This window comes from Balearica regulorum, chromosome 1, assembly GCF_011004875.1.
Source record: "Balearica regulorum gibbericeps isolate bBalReg1 chromosome 1, bBalReg1.pri, whole genome shotgun sequence".
In the NCBI taxonomy this organism is placed as follows: Eukaryota; Metazoa; Chordata; class Aves; order Gruiformes; family Gruidae; genus Balearica; species Balearica regulorum.
The window spans coordinates 137,190,264-137,212,317 of record NC_046184.1 but is presented as its reverse complement, the minus strand read 5'-3'; the positions used below and the strand labels follow the sequence as shown (position 1 = coordinate 137,212,317).

Here is a 22,054-nt window from a genome sequence, read left to right as displayed (position 1 = left end):
AGTGGGACAAGATTGCTACTTCAGAGTTTTTTTCTTTTTTTTTTTTCTTTTCTTTGAACCTCACTGCTCATTTCACAGACCGCAAAGTGGCTGGGGCCATTTTGGGTTTTTTTAGGAAGATTTCAGAAGAGCCTCCTCACAGCTCTCAGCTCTTTCAGGGCTCCAGCTCTCCCTGCTATCAGAAATCAGGCCACAGCTACACGATGTTGATAACATCCTGGGCAAAAGCATAGCTGGTAACCTTTAACTGGCTATTGAGAGATACAGAAATAGCCTGTGGGTGTGAGGAAGAGTTTATTCAGCACCTCACCCTTTTAAACCTTTTTTTAGGAGAAAAGCCAGATGTTGCTTCCATATTCAACACTCAGTCTCCCCAAAGTGATCATATGATTCTTGTCCTCAAGTGAACGGTGTGTTTTTACTTCAGTAACCCTACTTGGCAGGCACGTGCATTTATTATTTTCTGCATGAGAAAGTGCTTTTCAGTCCAAACTAACTCTTTTTCTCTTTCTTTTTCTTTTTGTCTTTTTCTTTTTTTCTTTTTTCTTTTTCTTTTTCTCTCTTTCTTTCTTTCTCTCTTTCTTTCTCTCTTTCTCTCTCTTTCTCTCTTTCTCTTTCTCTTTCTTTCTTTTCCTCCTTCCTTCCTTCCTGTTCTCTTTCCCCTCTCCCCTTTCCCCTCTCCCCTTTCCTTTCCTTTTTCAACAGTAAAGAGGTTCACAATAGTAACCAGGGTTCAGGTGATCTTTTCTCTCCATGATTGAAGAGTTTTTAAACTCTAAAGGAAGTTGTTGTTTTTTTTTTTTTTTCCAGTAGCCCTTTTTTTTAAAGCAGACCAACTTTGGAATTTTATTAATACAATGCAGACAGACATCTTCCTTCCTGACCAGGGAGGCAAAGCACCCGGGCAGGGAGCAGTCCATCGGTGATGGTGGTTGTGGTTTCTGTGTCTGTAAGCTGCCTGCTCTGGGCAGAGATGGTTCAGCTTTGCAGGGTCCCAGCTGGCTAGAGCAGCGGGCATGTCCCTGTGCCCTGACTCCAAGGGGGCTTCACCTGCCAGGCAGAGGGAGCTGGGGCAGCTCTCTGCACCTTGCCCAGTGCCTGCGCGGCTGTGCGCACATCCACGCTCACCTTCCTCTCCTCCCGGTGCTGAGGTGAAGCCCCACAGCTGAACGCCCGGCTGCCGTCCGGACTCGCTCCCTCCTGGCAAGCAGCGTTCAGCCCCCCCAGCACACGTGCACAGGGAAGAGGAAGGGGCTGCTCCTTGTTTGGTAGGATGGGGCCAGATATTTTCTGATCTTTTTCTGACTTTTTTTTCCACCCCAGATTGTGAAGCACATGCTTTGGTTTTCCAGGCCCTTTTAAAATTCTTTTTTTATTAAAGCTATGCTTGGAAGGGGACATAGGGAAATGGAAAAGAGCCCCAGCAAAAGGAAATGGTGATCTGAGGCATCCCCTTATGTCTCCTTTGTTTAACAAAGGCATTGTTAATTTTTTTTCTGTTTTATTTAAAAGTTTAAATAATCATTATAAGAGGGTCCAGAGTCTGGGACTCAAGTCCTCACTGAGAGAGTGCGGCAACCACCCAGCTGGAGATACTGCTCTCGCCTGCTCTAACATGCTCTTTCACCCCCTTCCACATACAGTTCTGGATAGAAGTGGCTAAGGACAGCTTTGCTCTTCCCTCCCTCCCTCTGTGACCCTAAAACTCCAGTGGCAAAGGCATTTGCTTACTCAGCAGCAGAGGAAGGACGATTAACCCCCAGCTTTCTCAAGGAAGATTTTGTCTACCAGTCTCCACTTGCTAGCGCAAGCCCCCTCCTCCCTGTATTTCTAAGATGCCTGAATAGATCATATTGCTTTCATAGATCCCATTCATTTTTTAATTGGCTGAACAAATTAATTAAATCCTAGTCCTGTTCATGAACACTTTCAGATCAGCTGGAAACAGACTTCTCAGTGAATAAATAAATCCTATTTAAAAAAAAAAAAGGCAACAACAACAACAAAAAGGTGCAATTCCAGGCCAGGTGGTGTCTCTTCCTCACTTTCCATAAAGTCTGCATTTCTTACAGCACCCAACAGAGCTGAGCATGCTGTCTCCTTCCCAGGCCCCCAGGAACTGCTGCAGTGTCCCTGCCAGCCCCTCGAGCCCCAGATTCGCCCGGGACCCCAGGGAATAGCACAACATTGGTGAGGCCTCTGGATAAGTTTTGCTTTTCCCAGGAGCTGGGAAGGTGTGCTGAACATCTTGCTTTCCTTTCCCCAGGGTGTAATAATTTATTGGCATTAGACAATGGTGTTGTTAAATGCTCCTTCTCATTGTTGCTGGGATCACCATCCATCTTCTATTTTACCAGGCTCTTAGGGTGGGATTCATTCAGCCAAACTTGGAGGGCTACCGTAGAGAGCTCTCTATTTGGGCAACTTATTTATGCTTCCTTTATATAGGCAGTGGAAACAGGCTCAGCTAGTGACCAGTCTTTCAAAGGGGACCATGCTTCAAAGAAAGACTCAAGGAGGCTGTATGGATAGTGGCACAGAAATACCTGTCTGAATAAAAAGGGAGCTTGTGAGTGACTTTTCCAGATGTAGATACCACCTTTGGAGATGCTTTAAACTTCAGAAAAATTAGATGAATGCTGTTCTCAGAGATGGTGCATTTTATGACCCAGCACTCTGGGTGTCTACATGCCTTGAATAGCTCTGCGGTCTCTGCAGCACTGTCTGGACGCCGAGATGCCTTCCCCTAAAGCGACTGTAGCACAGCAGTAGTTTGCTGTTCTCAGTGATGTTGTAAAAGGGCTTACTGATGTGAAGATACTCTTTAATGCGACTGAGAACCATTTCCACTGCTTTGCAGTTCTGTGAGGTTACGGCATCGCACACTGAAGCTAGTCTTTTCTTTTTTTTGGAAATGCATACAAAGAGAAGGGAAAGAGAGAGAGGGAGAAAGATGAGGCTCAGACATCCATTGTGTTTCCCAGAGGAGAAAGAAGTCCCTGACCCCCTGCCAGACCAGCACCACAGAACAAGATGGTGCTCCAGAAAGGCTGGAATTGAGGTTTTTGACCTCGACCAATGCCTGTGAAACAACAAAGCCAGTAACAAAAACAGAAGAACCCCCCCAGACCATTCAACCACAAATTCCAGCCCATTGAACCACATCATTTCAACAGCAGAGACGTTCCAAGTGTCATTAAGCTGTACCATGGCAGCAGCCCAGGCTCCCGACGTAGACAGCAGAGCGCTTGAGAGATTTCAAGCACCCAAGGCAGCAGTTGGATTGGCCTGGGTTTGTAACACGGAGCCACTCTCAAGTGCTTGCCCAGGCTCTTGCCCACACACTGAAGCAGCAAGCCCTGCAGCTGCATGAGTGGCTTTAACAGGGCTAACTGGAGGCTGCTGCCAGAAGGGGCGGCCAGTCCCTCTCCCCCATCTCTGGCCATGTGCCTACCACTTGCGAAAGCCACTGAGCTACCTGAATTTTGTGTGTTCCTTGTACATGGCATGTTTCAGCCAGAACAAGTAGCCCTGGGATTCCTCCCACTGCTCCAAGAGCTGGTGTAAGGGATGGGATAGGGGGCTGGGGAAGAGGGAGAAGGTGCAACTTATCCCTTAGCAGCAGAGCATGGTCTTGGAATGGGCAAGTCCACAGTGAAACTACATCTTGTTTTAAAAGATGGCAGCAACAGTCGTTTTTAAAGTAATATTTTAAAATCTGAGCTTTTCCATTTTTTCTCTTGCCTCAGAGGTTCCCTTCCACATTTGGCTTGCATCTAGAGCTGCACCAATTCCTCACATTTTATTTTTTTTTTTTGCTTCTGCAACAAAAGAGAGAGGAGCAGCCCCTGCCTGCTGTCAGCCCGCAGGCACCCCATCCTTGGGGCACCCACATCTCATCTCCCGGGGCTCATCTGCGAGTGCAGCACACCCTTCCTCCCAGCGGAGAGGAGGTAATGCAGACCGTCAGGGCAAAGAGGGGGTTTTCAGTCCTAGGTATGAACCACCGTGGTGTGACAGGATGTGATGGGAGGGAACGGAACTGCAGGAGTTTGCCCTGAGGCTTGGGACCTCCAGAGGAGACCTTCTCTACCACACTTTTGACGGAAGCGGAGGCCCAGCATGCTTTTGCGACAACAGGAATTCTGTTCCTAAGGGAAACAGTCAGAGAAAAGGCTTGGATAGCCCCACGCTATGGACTTTCCCTGTCAGAGAAGTATTATGGTTGTACGAGAGCAGGCATCATAGGAAGAAAAATGTTGCAGAGATATAAAATGGAATAGCCCACACAGATCTATCAGCTAACATAAAGCTAGAAACAACCCTTTGTGACTACATTTCTAATGAAATATATATATATAAAAGAAGGTATCAAAAGAAATAGTCTCTGATTTCAGCCTGGAAATACAATTGTCTAACACCTCAGCAGTGTGCCTGCGCCCTCGCTAATGCCACGTCACCCCAAACAACCGTCCGTGCTCTCGATTTACCCGGTTGTTTATTGCTTTGCCCTCCCATCACCTTGGTTTCCTCTCTGTATCTGAAGAGACCTTACAGCGACGTGGGCACAGAGGCAGGGCACAGGCTGTGAAGGGGGGACGGGCTGCGGCGGGGCTGTGGCAGCCAGGGCCGGGTGGGAGCTGAGCTGGGGGGTGGCAGGTCCTCGGATGAACGGCCGCAGCACCGCTGAGCATCAGCCCCGTCTCCCAGGTGGGGTGGGAGAGGCAAGGAGAAGCTGGTCACTACGCGCTTCTAGCTCTGCACAGCAGGGCGGGCACAGAGGCACACAGGGATGCCCAACTTCCCTCATGCCATGTTTATGGCTGGATATAATGAGTGCCTCCAGATTTTGCAATAAATCATTGGAGCTATCAATTGGAGATTTTAGCCTTGGACTATGAGCTGCCTTTGTCCTAAAACTGGTCAATAAAATGATGCTTTTCTAGTTTAATTGACTTTTACCAAATAAAAAAAATTAAAGAAAATATAGGGTTTAGTAAGGCTAGACCTATTGTAAACACTTCATACAACCTATTTTGTCTTTAGGATGTTGGTATATGTTTACACATTGTGGTAGCCTTTTGCCAGAATCTAGTGGGGTCTTCCCCAGTCTCCCTTTCCCACACCACGGCTCAGCTACAAAAACCTCATGTCAGATTCAAGCACTGACGAGGGGAACGAGGGGCCTTACACATCACCCCTACCGCCTAAGCTCCAAACTTTACTCTGTACCTAGGACTGCTATTTCACACATCTGTCTATTCCTCCTGCAGTAGGAGGAGTAATTTTACAACATAATCTGAATAATCCTACGGAATAACCTCACTGTGAGAACAGCAAAGTGTTGGAATATAGCCATGTATGCAAGAGATACAACTAAGAATTACTACATCCTTAACCTGCTCGTGATAATTTTGCTCTGTCCTGTTCAAATGAAAATAAGACAGAAATGATGTGATCGTGGCAAGTGTTATTTTTAATTCATCGGAATTTATTCTAGATCTGTTTTCTTCCAAGCAATTGTATATTGAAATGTGTGCAGACAAGGCTGTCCTCCAGCAGTGGTCTCAGGTTTTGTTCTCTGTTTTTGCATAAACTCCATATAGATGGTAATATACACATATATGCACACACATATATACAGAGAGAGGTACTGGCAAAAAGCAAGCTCTTCATGAGGCTGAGTAATCATTAGCCACCTTTCACTAAAGATGTTAAAAATGTGCAGGTGCTTCTGTATTTAGAAAGGGATTTATAATGAAGAGACGGACATCTAGTGAACAGAGTATCTTCTGCAACAGGATTTCCACTATGCCTGGTTTTGCGGAGTATTATGGAGCTTTAATTCCCTGTAGCAAATCTGCATCAAGCCTGGGATAACATTGACGCAAAATCAAATAGTGAAGATTGCTCATAAGAGCCCTTTTTCGTCCTTGCTTATATTCTACTATCTTTTTAATTTGGGGTGGGGTTGGTTTTTTTTGGTAATAAATTGACACAGAGTTGCTGCAACAAGCTCACGGAAGAATCTTGTTCCTACCAAGCGTGGTATCAAGATTGTATTTGGAAAAATCCTGACAACCATCAGAAGAGCAGAGCTGAGGTTTATTCTGAATGCAGTATTCGTAAAGCGAGCTGGCCAGCCTGATGGTGCTACAACAGGCAAAGGCCAAATCCTGCCCCTTTCTACTTGGATTGGTGCTTTTATCTTATAACTCCACTTAGAAAAATGGAGATATGATGGGCAGGCTCTTTATATGATGGATTTTAAGCCTAAAACTCAAGTAAAACCTTGGATTTTGTGTATTTATGTCATCTGTGAAAGTGGTCCATAAGCTCCTAAGCCTTTCAGATGTTTTTGACAGAGGTACTCAAGAATGTAATAAAAACACATCAATTTTTACAGAAACCTTACTTCAAAAAAGGAGCAAAAAATATGCTCATTATTTTGCTTAGCTTTTTATTCCATCATTATGGCACAAGATAGAACTTAAAAGACAACATCACTGAATAAGTCTTCAACTTGATTAAAATTAAGACTAATACGTTTTATAAAATTCTTTTGATATGATACACTTTCCCTTATCAAGTGATAAGAAGAATTTTCTCTAAAATACTGAAGTACATTGCCACCTGCTGGCCACAAACAATTTTGCAATTTAAAACCACCAGAACGTGTATAAAACAGAAACATTTAACAATGCAACATACAGTTATTGAAGAAGTACTATTGACCCAGACTTTGGCACAATATTTATAGAAATGCAGCTGTGAACTTCTCCAAACGTCATGCTCATTTCTGAAACTCTGCGTGACTCCCTTTTGCACATCTGTCTGCATTTTTTTTCCTCTCTCTAACATTCTTAACGCTGAAGCTTTGTTATTTCAAAGGAAAAGCCATATTCTTTCTCATCTGTTACACACCTCAATTTATTGGGTTTGGTTTTCTAAAATTTGGATTCCAGTTTATTGTTTTAGAACAATACATAAAATCATACATTTATAAATATATATATTATATCCTGTATACATAACATTGGTTTTCCTGTAGAATGGGAGGGCAGACCTTTGCACTACATCCTTAGTTGGTTTAGGCATGGCCTTGCTCTTAGTTGATTCTCTGAGCTGCTTCCTACCAGAACCTAAAAAAATATTTTTACAATCTTGCATCAAATTTTAATTTCATTTGCAAATATATTTATAAGAAAAAAAAATATTTGGTATTTTTTCCCCTAAGCTCACTACTTACCCCTATAAAATATATGGCTTTTCATGTTCCACTCTATTTTAGTGTTTTTCAATAGGCAGTGAAAAGAAGGACAACTTCCCCCTTTAACAGGGTTGGGGTTTTTTATATAAGCACAGAAACCAGCTTGTGCACTTTCTATAGAATTCCAATGCATACCACGGTAATGTAAGTGCAGTGATTTTAAAAAAAGCAGTCATGATTGACTGACATCTGTATATGAAAACATAATATATGATTATCATACAATACCCATTACAGAATATACAATCATCAAAACTGCAGATATATAAATACATTTTTAGCAACATCGAAGCAACAGTTTTATCTTATACACAGCATATGCATACAGGGTTATTAGACTAAAATTTTCATCTTGTTTTTTCTCAAAAGCTTGCTGAAAAACAGGAACATACTGTATTTGTAAATGGACTGCTTGACAGTGCTGTTAAGAAATTAAAGTGAACAAAGTTTAAAAAAAAAGTATATGTGATTCAGTTGGTACAACACAAACAAGCCCTCCCCGTTTTCCAATGTCACCGTTGTTTTCCTATGAGGAAGGCATAGGGATGTACGAGTGGCAGTTCTGCAGAGTCCGATCATACAAGGGTTTCCGGGAGGGCATCGGGGTTATCAGCTGATAAAAGCTCCCAAATTTGCCACCTCTCCCTTTGCCAGTCGTGCCAGTCCGCCTCTGAAACATTTTTACTGTTCTGACTGTGAGGTGCTGTGGAATAGATGGAACTCGCTTGGGTGCGCGGGGCCGGTCGCTCCTGCCTGGAGCTGGCCTGCTCGGAGGCTCTGGCTGGCGGTCCTCCAGCTGCTCTGGTCCCTGAACTTTTTTCTTGGCGTTGAAGTCTCCACAAAGAGTGCAACGTTGAAGAAACGCTCGATCGCTGTGACGATGCAGAGCTTGTTTTCGCTGGGCCCGGGTAGGGGGGTGGTGGCCTCTCTTTTCTGTAGGAAGGCTTGGCCGTGCTTTGCGAACAACCCACGTTCGAGTCATGCTCACTGAGGTCCTCCACACTGCTTAAAGTCAAGTGCCGCTCCGACTTTGACTGTGACAGGTCTGCACTCCTACTGCCGACTTCAATCTGTGGGTTACTGCACACCCGAGACACCGTGGGATGGAGCTGACACTCGGGAATGGCAGCGGTCGTCTGGCTCCTTCGCATGACCTGCCTGCCGGCGTCCAATTCGGTGGAGCTGCCCTGCCACCGAGGAGAATACATGGCGAGGTTCCCCTGGGAGAGAGAGCACTGTCCAGGTCGCAGCAAGCTGCTTTCGTGAATGTTCCCGTAAGAACCTGGGGGCCAGAGTCAGAAAGACAACATCAGTCTGTGTAATCGCTTACATGGCATTTAAGAAGTTATTGCTTTTCCCCTGCATCACGCCGCAGAAGAGGGATAGGGGCTTTCATCATCAGGCTGTGCGACCAACGGCGTATCAGCCTCACCACCGGCTGAACCTGGGGACACAGAGCAGCAGCTCTCTGTCTACCTCAACCATTTCTATTACATTACCCAGTGACTCTTATACTTTGCTCTGACATAAAGCCTCACAGCACTTAACATCTTTCAAATGCTTGAAAAGCAAGGGGGTGTTTTAGTCTCAGAGTTCCTCTGCGAGGTGGGTGCAGATGGGAGAAAACCAAAAGGAGGACAGGCCAGTGACTGGTGATCACGCCAGCCAGAGGCAGGGCCAGAAGCCAGGGCTGCCAACCTCACAGCCTGCGCTCATGTGCCCCACCAGGTGTCCACCTTCCAATCACTTTTAGAAGAATATAAAAATATTTTTTGAAATAATTTTAAAACAACTTTTTAAATTATCTTATGACAGTTTGAAATGTTGCTACATTTGTATAACCGTTGCGCTTCTCTGCATTTTGTTGAACAGTTGCCTTTTAAAATTCCAACTCTCGACAACGCGAATTCTCCTCCTAGTTTCACTGCGATTTCTCAAAACCAAGAAATTGTTTATGTCTTTGCTCGATTTGGGCTTAAAACTTGAGAAATAACTGACCTGTCATTGCTGGATCTTTGCAGCCACTTTTCAGTGTTGAATGCCAGGTGCCCCAGATGTCAAAATGATCTTCGGAAACATCTAAATAGCAGTAAGAGCAGGAGAAGATGATGAATCAATCCCCTTAAAGCCATTATTTAGAAACATACAAATGGCATGGTAAAACCTTACGTAAGGTATGAGAGGCATTAACACATACTAGCATCTGACTTACTGTGCACCTAACACAAACAGATCTCAAATGTGTTTGTCCACAGTTACTTGCTGTTTCAGGCTCAGCTCCTGTAATGAATTCAGCAAGCTCTTCAGGGGCAGGACACCCGAGTTTGCTGAGAGACTGGAATTTCCCTTAAGTCCTCTGCCTTACTGAAGTCAGCGGGAGAATTTGCATAAGAACAGGAGGATTTGGTCAAAGGAAGGTAGTTCAGGGGCTTTTTAGGGGAAAGCTCCCTCAGGCAGTCCCTTCCCCAGGGGTCAGTGTAAGGCAGCTCTGTCGACCTGCAGCATCACTTGGATCTTACAAGGAAGTGCTGTCACAGGGTAGAGGTTTAATGAAATGCACACATCAGGCATTGTGCTGGACTGTAACTGTTTCGTGCCTTTTTCTGATTCCATCTGGCAGTAAAGCAACTTCCTAATTCGTCATGGTCCAGTACCATTGTGATGCATATTAAAGTCCAAAAGATGGTTAATATGATAAAACTTCATGCAATTTCCTGTTTATAACTTACTAGAAATCTGACCAGATTTTGAAACCTATTCAGAGATTTAGATGCTGAATATGGAAGATAAATGCCCACTGGCATTTATAAAGCATATAATTGAGATAACAGTCTAAATCCCATTAATTCCAAAGGGAATCAAGTGTCTAATCAGTACCTCTGAAATAAAACGGTTTTAAAAATACCACCAGTTATCTGCATCCCTAAGCACTGAAAGTCCTTAAAGTTTGGCTCACTAAATATGCATTTCATGAATGTAATTTTTTTTTTAATATTTTAAAATGAAAAACATCTTTAAATGCTGGTGAGCTATCAGTTTAAACCACAGTTCTTTACAGAAGAAATCATTCAGGTGTGCACTCCCTAGACAGCTATGGAAATTACACATCCCTGCACTAGTATTGCTAGGTGTGTAATTGGTAGCAGATGTAAAGCTGTGCAGCTCAGCTGTGCTCTCCAGTGAGATGGTGTTGAGGTCATTCTTTTGCATTGGAGAAAATTTGTAGCTTGATGGCTTAAAGTCTCAGATTTTTCCAAAGTATGGACCATAACCTTGCAGGTATTAGTCCTACAGAGCCAGACTAGAAATCAGAGTCTTTGCCAAGCTGTCACAGACAGGCTGAAAAGCAGGACATATATAGTTCTATTTTTCTAAATAATAGCTTCAAGTTTTGAGAAATGTCGTACCAAGAGCATCCCTGACAGACAGCTGAGCTAACAACGAGGACTGAGCACAAACCCTTCAGGCTCAACACAGAAAAAGGAGGTTGGTCAGCCATTTCTCGTAAGGTTATTTACACTATTGCCCCTCAAGTCCTGGTAGGTGATAAATCAGAGCAGACACTTTTCAATTATTTCAAAAACCCCCATCGGTCACTGAGGAGGAGAAACACGAGCAGGATGTACTCTACCTTTTCCAGCCTGTGATGCAGAAGAATTCTCCTTTGTCTTGGGCTTCAAATGTCCAACCAGCGTGTACTGTTCAGGTACCTTGTACAGCTTATCCGGGCTGCGGGCAACTTCCTCTTGTGTTGCCATCAGCGAGCGCTCAGACAGTACCGGGGAGTTGTTGTCGTAAGGGGAGACATCTCCGCTTGAAGCTTTGTTGGAGTCTGTGGAAGAATGTCTTCCTCCTGTGGAGTAGGAACCTTCTGACCGCAGCATCTCAGGGCTCCTGAGAAATTTTGATAAACAACTACTGTTAATGAAAAATGCTTTGTGTTTGCAGCTACAGGTGCAGTTTGACATCATACAAATAAAATCAAATACAAGAGTATGATCACAGCTGCAGAAATGAAAACACCTCAGAAGCAGTACAGATGTGAATTTTCTGTGAGTAAAACTTTTGCCATGAAGTGGCCAGCAGAGGCCACTAAAAATCAAAAGATGTTGCTGTCAAGAAAGAAAACAACAAAAACCACACAACTGTACAGTTCACCACAGGAAATTAAACAGTGAATCAATTCCTTATGTTACCTTGACGACTTAGCTTGTTGCAATACTATATCTGAGGGCATGATAGGGAAGATTAGTTTGATGGTAAGCAGTATGCTAAAATAATTTCTGCCATTCTGAAGTACTACACGGTCAGAAATCAAAACCTTAGCTTGCCTCTCATGCTATGAGAAGGATCCTCTTCTAGAGGCATCAGAAGGTAAATATTCTACAGAGGACAAGCAGATGCTTCTACTGTACCTCTGATGGGGGCAGCAAACAACTGGCTCTGCTGGTAACTGCGACAACTTCTTTCACCCTTTCACCTTTACATCACCAACAGCATGGCCTGCATTTAATTTTGACCAAAAAAAGCAAACAAAACCCCCAACAAAGTACAGCCAAGGCTCAGAGAGACAACTCTCATTTTTGAAATGTGTTGGGAACATTGAGGGAGATTTCTTGAACTGTTACAGTTCGCTATGCAGATAGGAGGCAGTCCATGACTCACTAAACCTGCCAAAGAATATGTAGAAATACTTTGTAAACAAACATAACATTTTTCCTATCGGTCCTCCTTAACTTGTATTTCTATTACTCATTTCTCATTTCTCTGCATCTTGATCTTTGTTTCTTAGATGCTTATCTTTTGCTTCTCTTGAGTCAAACGCTTCTCTCAGTGACCTCACGTTAATATCTACTTTAATTGCATGTGATACGACAGAAGCTCATTCTTGTAAATGTGTACTGAAAATAGTCAGCCATTCTCAGAATCAAATCCAAAGAGAGCTTGAGCTGAGTGAGCAGCCAAAGCACATTACTTGTTATGGAACAATAACCCTCTTTCCAGACAAATGAAATTAAACTGAAGAAAGAAAATAAAGAAAACATACAGCGGTAAGGCAGGCTAGCCACAGCACACTGAATATTAATACAGAAATAATGACAAAACTTAACACTGCTTTCAAGCTTTTTTTTGTTGTTTTCTTTTTCTGGCTGATTTACATCTTGCATGTCCCGAAGCATAAAATATATATATATACACACTCAACATCATTATTGTGTTATTCAATGTTCCTTTTTTTATTTTTTCAGTATAAAAGCAACCATAAAGTGTTTGGAATGAATTAACTAAGTTTACTCCTCAGTAACTCCCAGCAAGAAATCCATCACTGAACTGATGCTGAACCTCAACTGAGGCCAACTCAGAAAACCAGAGCTGCCATTTGGCAAAGCAGCGCTCTCTCAGGCTTCCCAGTGTGGTTGATATGGTAATGTTGAAGAGTCATTTAAAAAAACCCAGAAAAACCCGTGCCTCAATTAGGTAACTTCCCATCTCAACTTCTCATCTGAAGATGAGTTCAAAGTAAGTTAATCTATAAACAGCCACACACTGAAGAATTATTGTCTTTTAAATATGTACAATCTATCCCAATTTTTTTCCTCTTTTTTGTCCCTTACGACTCTCCTTCTGCCCTCTAAAGTTCTAAAAAAGTTTGTGCAGTGAGTTAAGACGAGATTTAAGCAATGTCTTTGGAATTTTAGAAGAACCAGAAAGACCTGAGAGGAAAGGGGACAAATGTTAGTATCTGTAGATCTCCTCTGACCAAATGTCTTTCCAGCTTTCTAGATGGAATGTCATCTAAAACCTACCCTGCTAGCATACAGACATACTTAGCACTAACGGTGACACCAATAAGGCTTATGGCATGTAAATCTTTGCAGGATCAAAACCTAACTATGTTGCACAGGGCAAAGAGAGAAGTATACCACCACTTAGCCATGGCAAGGTAACACAAGGAATGAGGGGAAAGGGAAATGGAAATGAAAGAATGTGGGAACATAAACTTGAGCTTCGTGAAACACTGATTTCATGTCTTACCTTGAATGATCTGTTATAGTCTATCTCTTCTCAAGACAGAGCTCCTAATAAAAATTTACTTAAATGGAAACTGTCAAGTCTTTGGAAAGATCCAAATGTTCAAGTTTCTAAACTCATTTACAGTTTCTGCTAGTAAGCCAATGCAATTATATAGACACATATATATATATAAAAAATATCACTTTCGAATTTGTTTAGAAAATCAAAGAAAATGCCTGTGGACTCTGCCATCAAAATGGATTGAATACTTCAAAGTTGGAAATTGATCTCATACATTTGCAGCCTTACGATGCTCTTCACGAACAAAATAAAACACAACTTGCGAAAGACTTTGGCTTGCATCTTCCCAAATAAAAAATAAATTCTCACATAATCCTTAAAACAAAACTTTTAGCATCTGTTTGCTTTAAGGTTTGAGCTCAGTAGCAAACGGATATTTACTAAAATTCAAAATTCATCTTCCCCTGGATAGCTATGAGATTCTCTCCCCATGCACTGCGGAAAAACTAAATTGGGAGGCAAATGTAAACATGGCACAAGATACCCACTCACCTATATGCAGTCTACAACTAAGGGCAGATTATGGTCTCCACAAAGAATAATAGAAGGTTATGTACTATCAAATGTGAGAAATTGGAAGGCAAGTAAAGCGTTTTCTCGTGGCTATGAACTATGTCAAAGAAAAGATTTAAAAAGTGGTTAGGTACAAACTGAAAGATGCGAAAGCTGCAGAAGGAACCTATGCCACGTGTGTTCAAAAATACCAGTTCAGATTCCAAAACAAAAATCAGCTATGCTATGAAGGAGTCTTGGGCTTTCCTTTTTAACTGGCATCCTTCTGAATTGGTGTTATCCACTAGAGTCTACTTGCATGGGTGAACTGGAAAAATGTTCATGCTACTACGACTACTACTAACAACAACAACAACAACAACTTCTACTGGGGATATTCCTACTTTTCTACTGGCATCAAGGTCATCAAAACAGGGAATTCCTTTCTGGTTTTGGCATAAATCCTTTTCTGTTATTCCTTAAAGCTTCTGAGTGGGAAAACAATTATATCTTACAAGGGGCAAATCATACGCAGTGTGATGGCTTGGCAGTATGCAGTAGTAATTTACATAGATACTTGAGCAACACAGGTGCCACCAACAAAACAGATTATTACAGGATTATGATATGGTCGCTGCTGTATGAGGGTAGAGGACTCGATTCAGGGAGCCTTTGAGGCTTTGAAAACTGCATTTACGCATACTACATGGCCTATAGTATGGCTTCATCTTTGCGTCACAGGTTAGGATGGATTAAAACCCATCATTACCATCCAAAAACATATGAAAATTCTATAACTTTAAAACTCAATTACTCTAAAAGAACTAGCAACCATGATAAGCAATAAATAACCATTAGAAACAGATTTTATTTTTGTGTTAGTTTAAAGATGCTTCATCTTACAGCTGGAAACCCCGAATTCCATTGTCATCAAGCCAACATACAAAAAAGTTGGAAAAGTCATCCACAAAAGCAGATTTCATAATTGCCAATGACAATCATGCTTTACCATGAACGACTTCCATAAGTTCCCTGATATCCCATTCACAATGCTCAGCTCTTAAGAGAACTGAAAGATGAGGAACATCTGATTTGTCCCCCGCTGGGGAAGAAAAGAGATTGCGTTGTCTCTGTTAGATCAGAGCCAAGAAAGCATTTGTAAGGACATCAAAAGCAGAGATGTGAGGACAATTGCAGAGGCAGGGCCTTCAGAGCAATTAACATGACACTGAAGTCTTGAAGTTGATTCCACACTCTACATTACGCAGTCAACTAGCTTTTCTGATGAAGAGTGCCTCAAGAATATGTAAAGCTTTCTGTTTCATGGATCCCAATCTGGATCTTGAGTACATGACCAGGAAATTTCCAAGAGTAGCAAGGATGTATTTTGGAGGCTCATTTTTATCAAATTAAGACAAACATCTCCTTGTTGTCTGCTGCCTCACATTTCTTACAGGCAAAATAACCAGCAAATACGTAGCCTCGAAATTGAGATTATGTTCTGAAACAGATGAATCTCTTAAGAGCATCACACTTCTGGCAATAACACTAAGCAATATTCCCTCTAATTGCCTGGAATATCTTAACCAAGAAGTTGCAATCACAGTGAAAACATATGTCATTAACATTAAGAATAAATCACTTACATGATAGCAGAGTAGAAGAAAAATGACAGATAGCAAGTTGTTCCTGTCTTAGTGATACTTCACCTGCCCATTACTGAAAATACAATAAATTGATACTAGTGTAGCTGTATGTTCCTATTTGGTTTTGTAATCTTTTCTTACAAACCCCCTTTTGTCAGTTGTGACCAGATTTGCACAAAAGATCCATTTTCTCCTGCAGGTATGCATGCTGGCTGAAAAGTGAGGCAGCTCAAGGAAAGGTCAATTAACAAAGGAAACAGGATCTAACAATAATTCGTTACATCCACAATAATTTGTGACAAATTTATGCTCAACTGATATGTGTAGCCACATGTGAGGTATAATTTTATGCCTTTATATTATATAGATGGTGGAATCCGGCATGAAGGTTTTTATTAGCTTGTGTTAGAAATAATATGATCATTCCAAAATGGGGAGTCAAAGAAAGAAGTCTCTACAGACTTTACCACATGTCATGTGATTCGCAGTGTCCCTCCCAATTGTGGTCTTGGCTCACGGCAAATGTGAAACAAGTGTAAAAGACAGCTAACATACCTCTAATTTATTATTTACTCTGCATTTATTGTGATCTAAATATATATATATATGGTTACTTGTTAGTCAGTCATAAACTAACTGAAATTATTTTGTGTCTGTGGTACACTAAGAAAACACACAATTACCACAAATCAGATGATATGCGATAATTTGCTACTGCATGTTGTGTGTTCCTGTGGTTATGTCCATAAACTAATAAACCCCTTTATAACACATGACATATTCTGCATGTATTTTTGTGTTTATTTTTTATAATTAAAGAAAGCTTTTTCCTCCATGTATTAATTATACTATTTCTTTTGTACCTCTTCCTTTAAAGCCAGGCACACTATTACATTACCTTCAACTATACAATGTTCAGAGGGAGAGAAAAAAAATCATAGCTGACTGACTGTACAAACTCAATTTTAATTATATTCTGAATGCACTAGGCACTTTCCACACACATAGGAAGACAAAGTCCAATCTGTCCCAGAGAGTTTAGAGTCTAGGAAACCTCTTAAAAATTAAAGCAAGCTTGTCAAATTTTGTGATTTTTGGGTCTAACATATTGGGATTCAGCAGACTAAAGGCAATGACTGTGTGTCCCATGAGAAAGCCAGGAATTCTGTTAATCCGAATGTACAAACTCATAGCGTTAAGGCACACGGGTGCAGGCATACATACACCATACACAAAGTTGGAATATGTTATGTATCATAACTGTAATAGTGATCGGTGTGATTATTTTTCTCTTCGGATCTTTCACAAAGCATACAATTAAATCATATCCATAGAGTCTCCATAAACCTGCTGTTGCGGCAGTTGATTTGTTTACAATGTCCTATGTGTCTATGACAGGAAAAGACCAAGCAACTGGTCAAACAGCTAGCCGTGACTGTGTTAAGGCACTCTAGGGTGTGTTTCAAGGATAGTGTAATACACGCCTCCTGTTACTGAAGACTACAACAAACCCAAGACACGAACCAGTAGATCACTAGAATACATCCTGTCAGATAATAGTGCACTGAATATTTTTATGTACATGTCATTCTGTTCTCTACAGCAGAACACAATCTTTCCTCTGAATCGGGAAACAAGATTTGTCTTTAGAAAACACTGTACAAGAGTCATCATTTCTTTGGCAGAGTCTGTGTAATGGGGACGATATTTCTACTCCACTGTAGACAGTGCAGAAGAGCTGTGGAAAACTAGAACCTTTTGAACACTTCCAGTGGGAGATAGAAATTCCCAGCAGAAACAGGGATGATGAAAAAACAGATTACTCACGATGACTGGGAAGCTTTCCTCCTCAACAAATAGTCCACAACATCCGGGTCAGTCTCTAATAGGCTAATAAGCACTTCATTCTGTAGGTCAGGGGAAACCTATGAAGACAACAAAAAATACTTAGTTGGACATGAATATCCTTTCACATAGATTAATTCTAGTACTGTGCTTAATCTAAAAGACCAAGTACAAATACATTTACAGAGAGTATATAAAATAAATACTCAGAAGCTTCCACTTAAAAGAGAAATTTCATGTAACAACAGCTGAAGTAGGACTAAAGATCATTTTTTTACGATGTCAAATGCTGATGACTGTTGAATATCCCACTGGTGTCCGGTTGGGTATTATATCTGGTAACAACAGTAGGATTAGTCATGTATTGTAGTCTCTAAAGCTCCAGTTCAAGGTCCTCACCTTACATCCCCATTCAAAGATCTGGGGACCTTTAAAAATTTCCATTCCAAGTGACTGTACTTCTCTTCTTTTAGAAAAAAATGTGAAATGTAATTAGGCAGGAAGGAGAATATATTCATATATTCTGTGACATTTGACTTATTTATGTCCCTCTCATATGGAAATTTCATAGTGACTGTTCTATCTATGAAGTTCTAAAATTGTTTCAATTTAGTGAGAGCTGCCAAAGGTGAACATTTTTCTAAATGAAGCCTTATAAACATTCAATGTTCAGGTATTCATATGGCCAAATCCTGGGATCTAGAAGCATTTAAAATCCTGCTTATACCCAAACAGAACTTGAGTAATTCCAGAGTTCATCTGCCCGTAATTCAGTTTTACAGTTGGGTACTGTTGGATCTCCAGCCACTCTGGACTTTGAGTAGTAGCAACAGGCTCAACCAGAATTTGTGCCATCTTCTTTGGAGTTTAGGCTTGTGATTTGCTAACTCTCTCCAGTGCACTTTGTATGGAGATAAACTTTCAGAACACTCGATAGCTTCAGCTGCTGCAAGATACAGCAACATCTCCTGGGCAGGTAGCGGGAATGGCACTCCAAAATCTGCCCAAGTAAACTTTGTGCTTCCAGCTGCATTTTATATGAATCTTATCATCCTTAAGTGAGCTTGTCCACATCACAGTGGAACATTCAACTCAGCCTTCACAGCAATCAAACAGATGAAACCATCTGAGAAACTTGAACTAACAGCCCAGGTTCACTCATGACGGATGGAGCTGGAGGCAAGACAATCTCAGCAAGGGGTCATCAACTGTGCAATATGCTTCTGGATGCAATTTGTCAGAGCCTGAATCTCTTGACCTGCAGGTCATACTGCATGGGCCATTTGTTCTCCCTGACATTTCCTGGGAAATAAGAATAGAATTACTAATAGATTCCTCAGAGGAATACCTCAGTTTGGGAGGTATTTAGGGAGTCAAGTTACAGAAAAGGCACATGTCTTTTAAAAAAATGAAATAATTTGAAAATAAATGAAGATATGCATCATTTAATTCAAATTGATCCAAAATCTTTATGAAAAACTTGTGTGACTACATATTCCTTTCCAAAAAAATTGTTTTTAGCCTCTATGCTGGAAAAATATTTTAGTGATGGGCATTGATATACTAGCATTTAAGTAAATATCTTCCCTTTATAGGAATACATTTTTAGAAACCTAGCATGCTGTAACTTCTCCGTTTAGACAGCCTTTCTATACAGTCCTATTAATTCCAGATAAAGTTTGAGGGTAAAGCAGAATTCATGTCCTTCTGTATGTAACTTACTATTCAGCTTTGTGTCAAGTTGATAAACTTGTAAGAATCTATTGAGAGAAGTTTGTCAGAAAAATAAAAATATATTTTCCATTATCGAAAATAAACAAATAAAATCGGTCTTTCATTCCATAAAAATGACTCTGAAAAAGCTCCAACAGGAAGTTCAGTTCCAACTGAAAGCATCCGTGGAACCCAAACTTAGCTGTTCTACCAAGTTATAGGAATTTAATTTGAGTGATTGAGGGCATATTAACCTCTGATCCTTCAACTGTATTTGTACTGATGGTCTCCTTGCTATCTATCTACTGGGTTTGGGGGTTCCTCCTGTGCAGCAATTTATTCAAGTTTAGTAAACTAACTTGACAAGTGTAGAAATGATATGCATGTAATTCTAAACTTACACTTACGGAGAACTACTATATTGGTATCTCAGAAAAACGTTACAGAGCTGCAATAACTATTATTGAATTAATTGTCCAACTGGCAGTTGTGGAGGAGTAGATGGATGAGAACTTGAAATTCAGGGACAGAAGGGAAGCCAAGGCACTGCTGAAATAACAGCTGTTGCAGCACATACTGGGACAGATCAGAGGGCTCTGGGGTTGTTAGGACTCCGGTAAAGTAGGAGATATTCTGATTTTTTGGGGCTGGGTGCTACATAAGAGTCACAGCTACTGACACACAGAAGGGTGGAGGGACCCTTTAAGTGTCTGCTTTGTGCTGTCCCTTGCTACTGATGTGGCACAGAGAGGCAGTGTGTGACTGCCTCCACAGCAGGGAGGCCACAGTAGCCTCTAACAGCAAAAATTTCAGAAAAACTAGATATTTCAGACACTATGTAGTGCTTCTTTGCAGCAGGGCTGGACTTGCGTGCTAGAGGATGAAAATGCATGACCAAGCCGCTCTTATCCGTCCTCCATGCCAAGCCAAAGCCAATGAGACAAAGCGTGGTTGAGTTGTGCCTCCCTGCACTCAGATGCTAGGCATAGTTCAGAGACTGGCAAAGAACAGTCCTCTGTACGCTCCCGTAAAACGTTTTAATGCATCCCTAAAACTCACGGAAATGGTAAGAACTGGATATGAAAGACTTTAACATCCTTAATATCCATGAATCAAGGTCAGAATCCATCTTCCATATGAAATCCACATTTGCACATTACTGATGTCAATGCTAATTGCTTAATAAAAACAGTCCCCAGTATCCTGGGTTGTTCTGACAAGCGGAACCTTCCTGACCCACCAATATGTCCGAATCATTCTGATACTGTGGTCGGGGCATCACAACACATCCTGGTTTCCTAGGTCTTATTTCACAAATGTTCCAGTTTCAATGCTGAAGCCAATCAGAGTTTTATAACCTCACCATATACAGAAGTAACAGGAAAAAAAACAAACCACCCCCACAAAAACACCTTAGCAGCAATACACTGTATGTTATAGTTGTAGCTGAATGCTCAAATCCAGCTGTTTTTCTTTTTGTAAGTAGCATAAATGTCACGTCTAAACAGCAGCTCTGCTTTGGCCCCACTCCTATGGGCTTGGAAAACAAATTGCTGCTGCCTGATTTCAAATTATCAGAATTTTATTACAATTACATGTACAAGTCTTTTCCCTTCAATGCATCTGTTACCAAATGATGCACTGGGCTAATTATCTTCAGAAGACAAAGAGTCTCTGTGCTGCTGATGAAAACATGAAAAAGCTGAAAGTAAAGCCCTCGTAAAAGCTTTTATAAAACACTAATTATGAGCAATTTGACACAAACCTAGAGATCAAGTAACATGTGTGAGTCTAGACATTATTCCAGAAAACAGGCAGAACTTGCCATGTTGTTTGTTAAACTGTGGCAATGGGAAGTGAAAGCACTCAGAGATGCTTGACTGTTAGACATCTCTATAAATTTCACATCAATATATTTTGGCTTTGAGGAGACTATCTGAGAGAGGTTTGTCTTTATCTCACATGCAGCTAGCCTCTCATTTTGAAATCTGATTTTAATCTCCCCCCACAATCTGAAAAGCTACTCTGGAAAACAAAAGAAAACTCCTCCCACACTGCATTTAACCTTCAGCTGAAAATGCAAGCGTTGAAGAGAAAGGAATAAATCCATCGCAATTAAAAGAGACCATATGTAGGTTAGTCTCACCCTAAGCCCCACCCTTTCCACACTGAAAGTCTGAACGTGTGCCTAAAGTATTACATACTGAGATGTGGCTGTGCCGTAAAATGTTCTTAAAGAGAAACAACACTAAGAATATTTCAATTTTTGCAAGTATTCTTATTCAAGTATTATTTTAAACTTGCTAGTGCCATCCATGCTCTGGGCCAGCAGACCTTCACACCAGAAGTTTTGCCACTTTCTTTTCCTGCTGTGGAAGGAAAAATAGCATCTAAAGTTTCCCCAAACTGTGAAAAGTATTATGGGGAAAAAAAGAAAAAAAAGAAAGATTGTCTAGTGTCTCACTTAAACAAGAATAAAAATAAAGCAAAGGATGTAATGAAAGGTAATACAGTGTGAAGGATGAGATGAGAAAATCACAAAGAAGTTCAGCTGAGGGTAAGACTGATAGGCAGGGCTCATGACTGCTTTCTCATGGTTGTCTTCCTGCTGAAATCTGGTAGACATTTTCCCCCGTACAGTACTATGTGGCCATCAGTCCCACTTCCCCACAGTCTAGGCTTGTCCATCTTCTCCCACCAAGGTTGTATCCAGCATCCAGCTTTGCTGGAGCACTAAATGAGGTTTCCAGAGTGTTCTTCCTCTTGCTTTGGGAACCAATCTCCTCAGCATAACATAAAGTGCTGCTTAGTGTCAAGACACAACAATCAAAGCTATTTTCACCTTTTCAAGACTACTGGTTTTGTTAAGATATGTATGTCTACTAAAATGAAGACAGGACAGTGCCCACCATTAGGTCTGACTGGCCTCTGCTACCGCAAAGCAGGGCTCTCTCAGGCACAAGTCACGCTGAGCTGACATCATTTTGTAGAT

General features: G+C 41.2%; 1 protein-coding gene across 3 annotated transcripts in view; it reads right to left on the bottom strand.

Moving 5' to 3' along the window:
* Positions 1–7,116: 7,116 nt before the first annotated feature.
* ARHGAP6 (Rho GTPase activating protein 6) overlaps positions 7,117–22,054 on the bottom strand; it is a 343,171-nt gene continuing 328,233 nt past the window's right edge. For all 3 annotated transcript variants that reach the window (XM_075776398.1, XM_075776405.1, XM_075776412.1), the window contains exons 10-13: positions 17,332–17,429; positions 10,902–11,164; positions 9,269–9,349; positions 7,117–8,552 (exon numbers count right to left, since the gene is read on the bottom strand). In XM_075776398.1, coding sequence (XP_075632513.1) covers positions 7,846–8,552; positions 9,269–9,349; positions 10,902–11,164; positions 17,332–17,429 — 1,149 coding nt within the window. In that variant the 3' untranslated portion in view covers positions 7,117–7,845. The remainder of the gene's footprint in view (positions 8,553–9,268; positions 9,350–10,901; positions 11,165–17,331; positions 17,430–22,054) is intronic.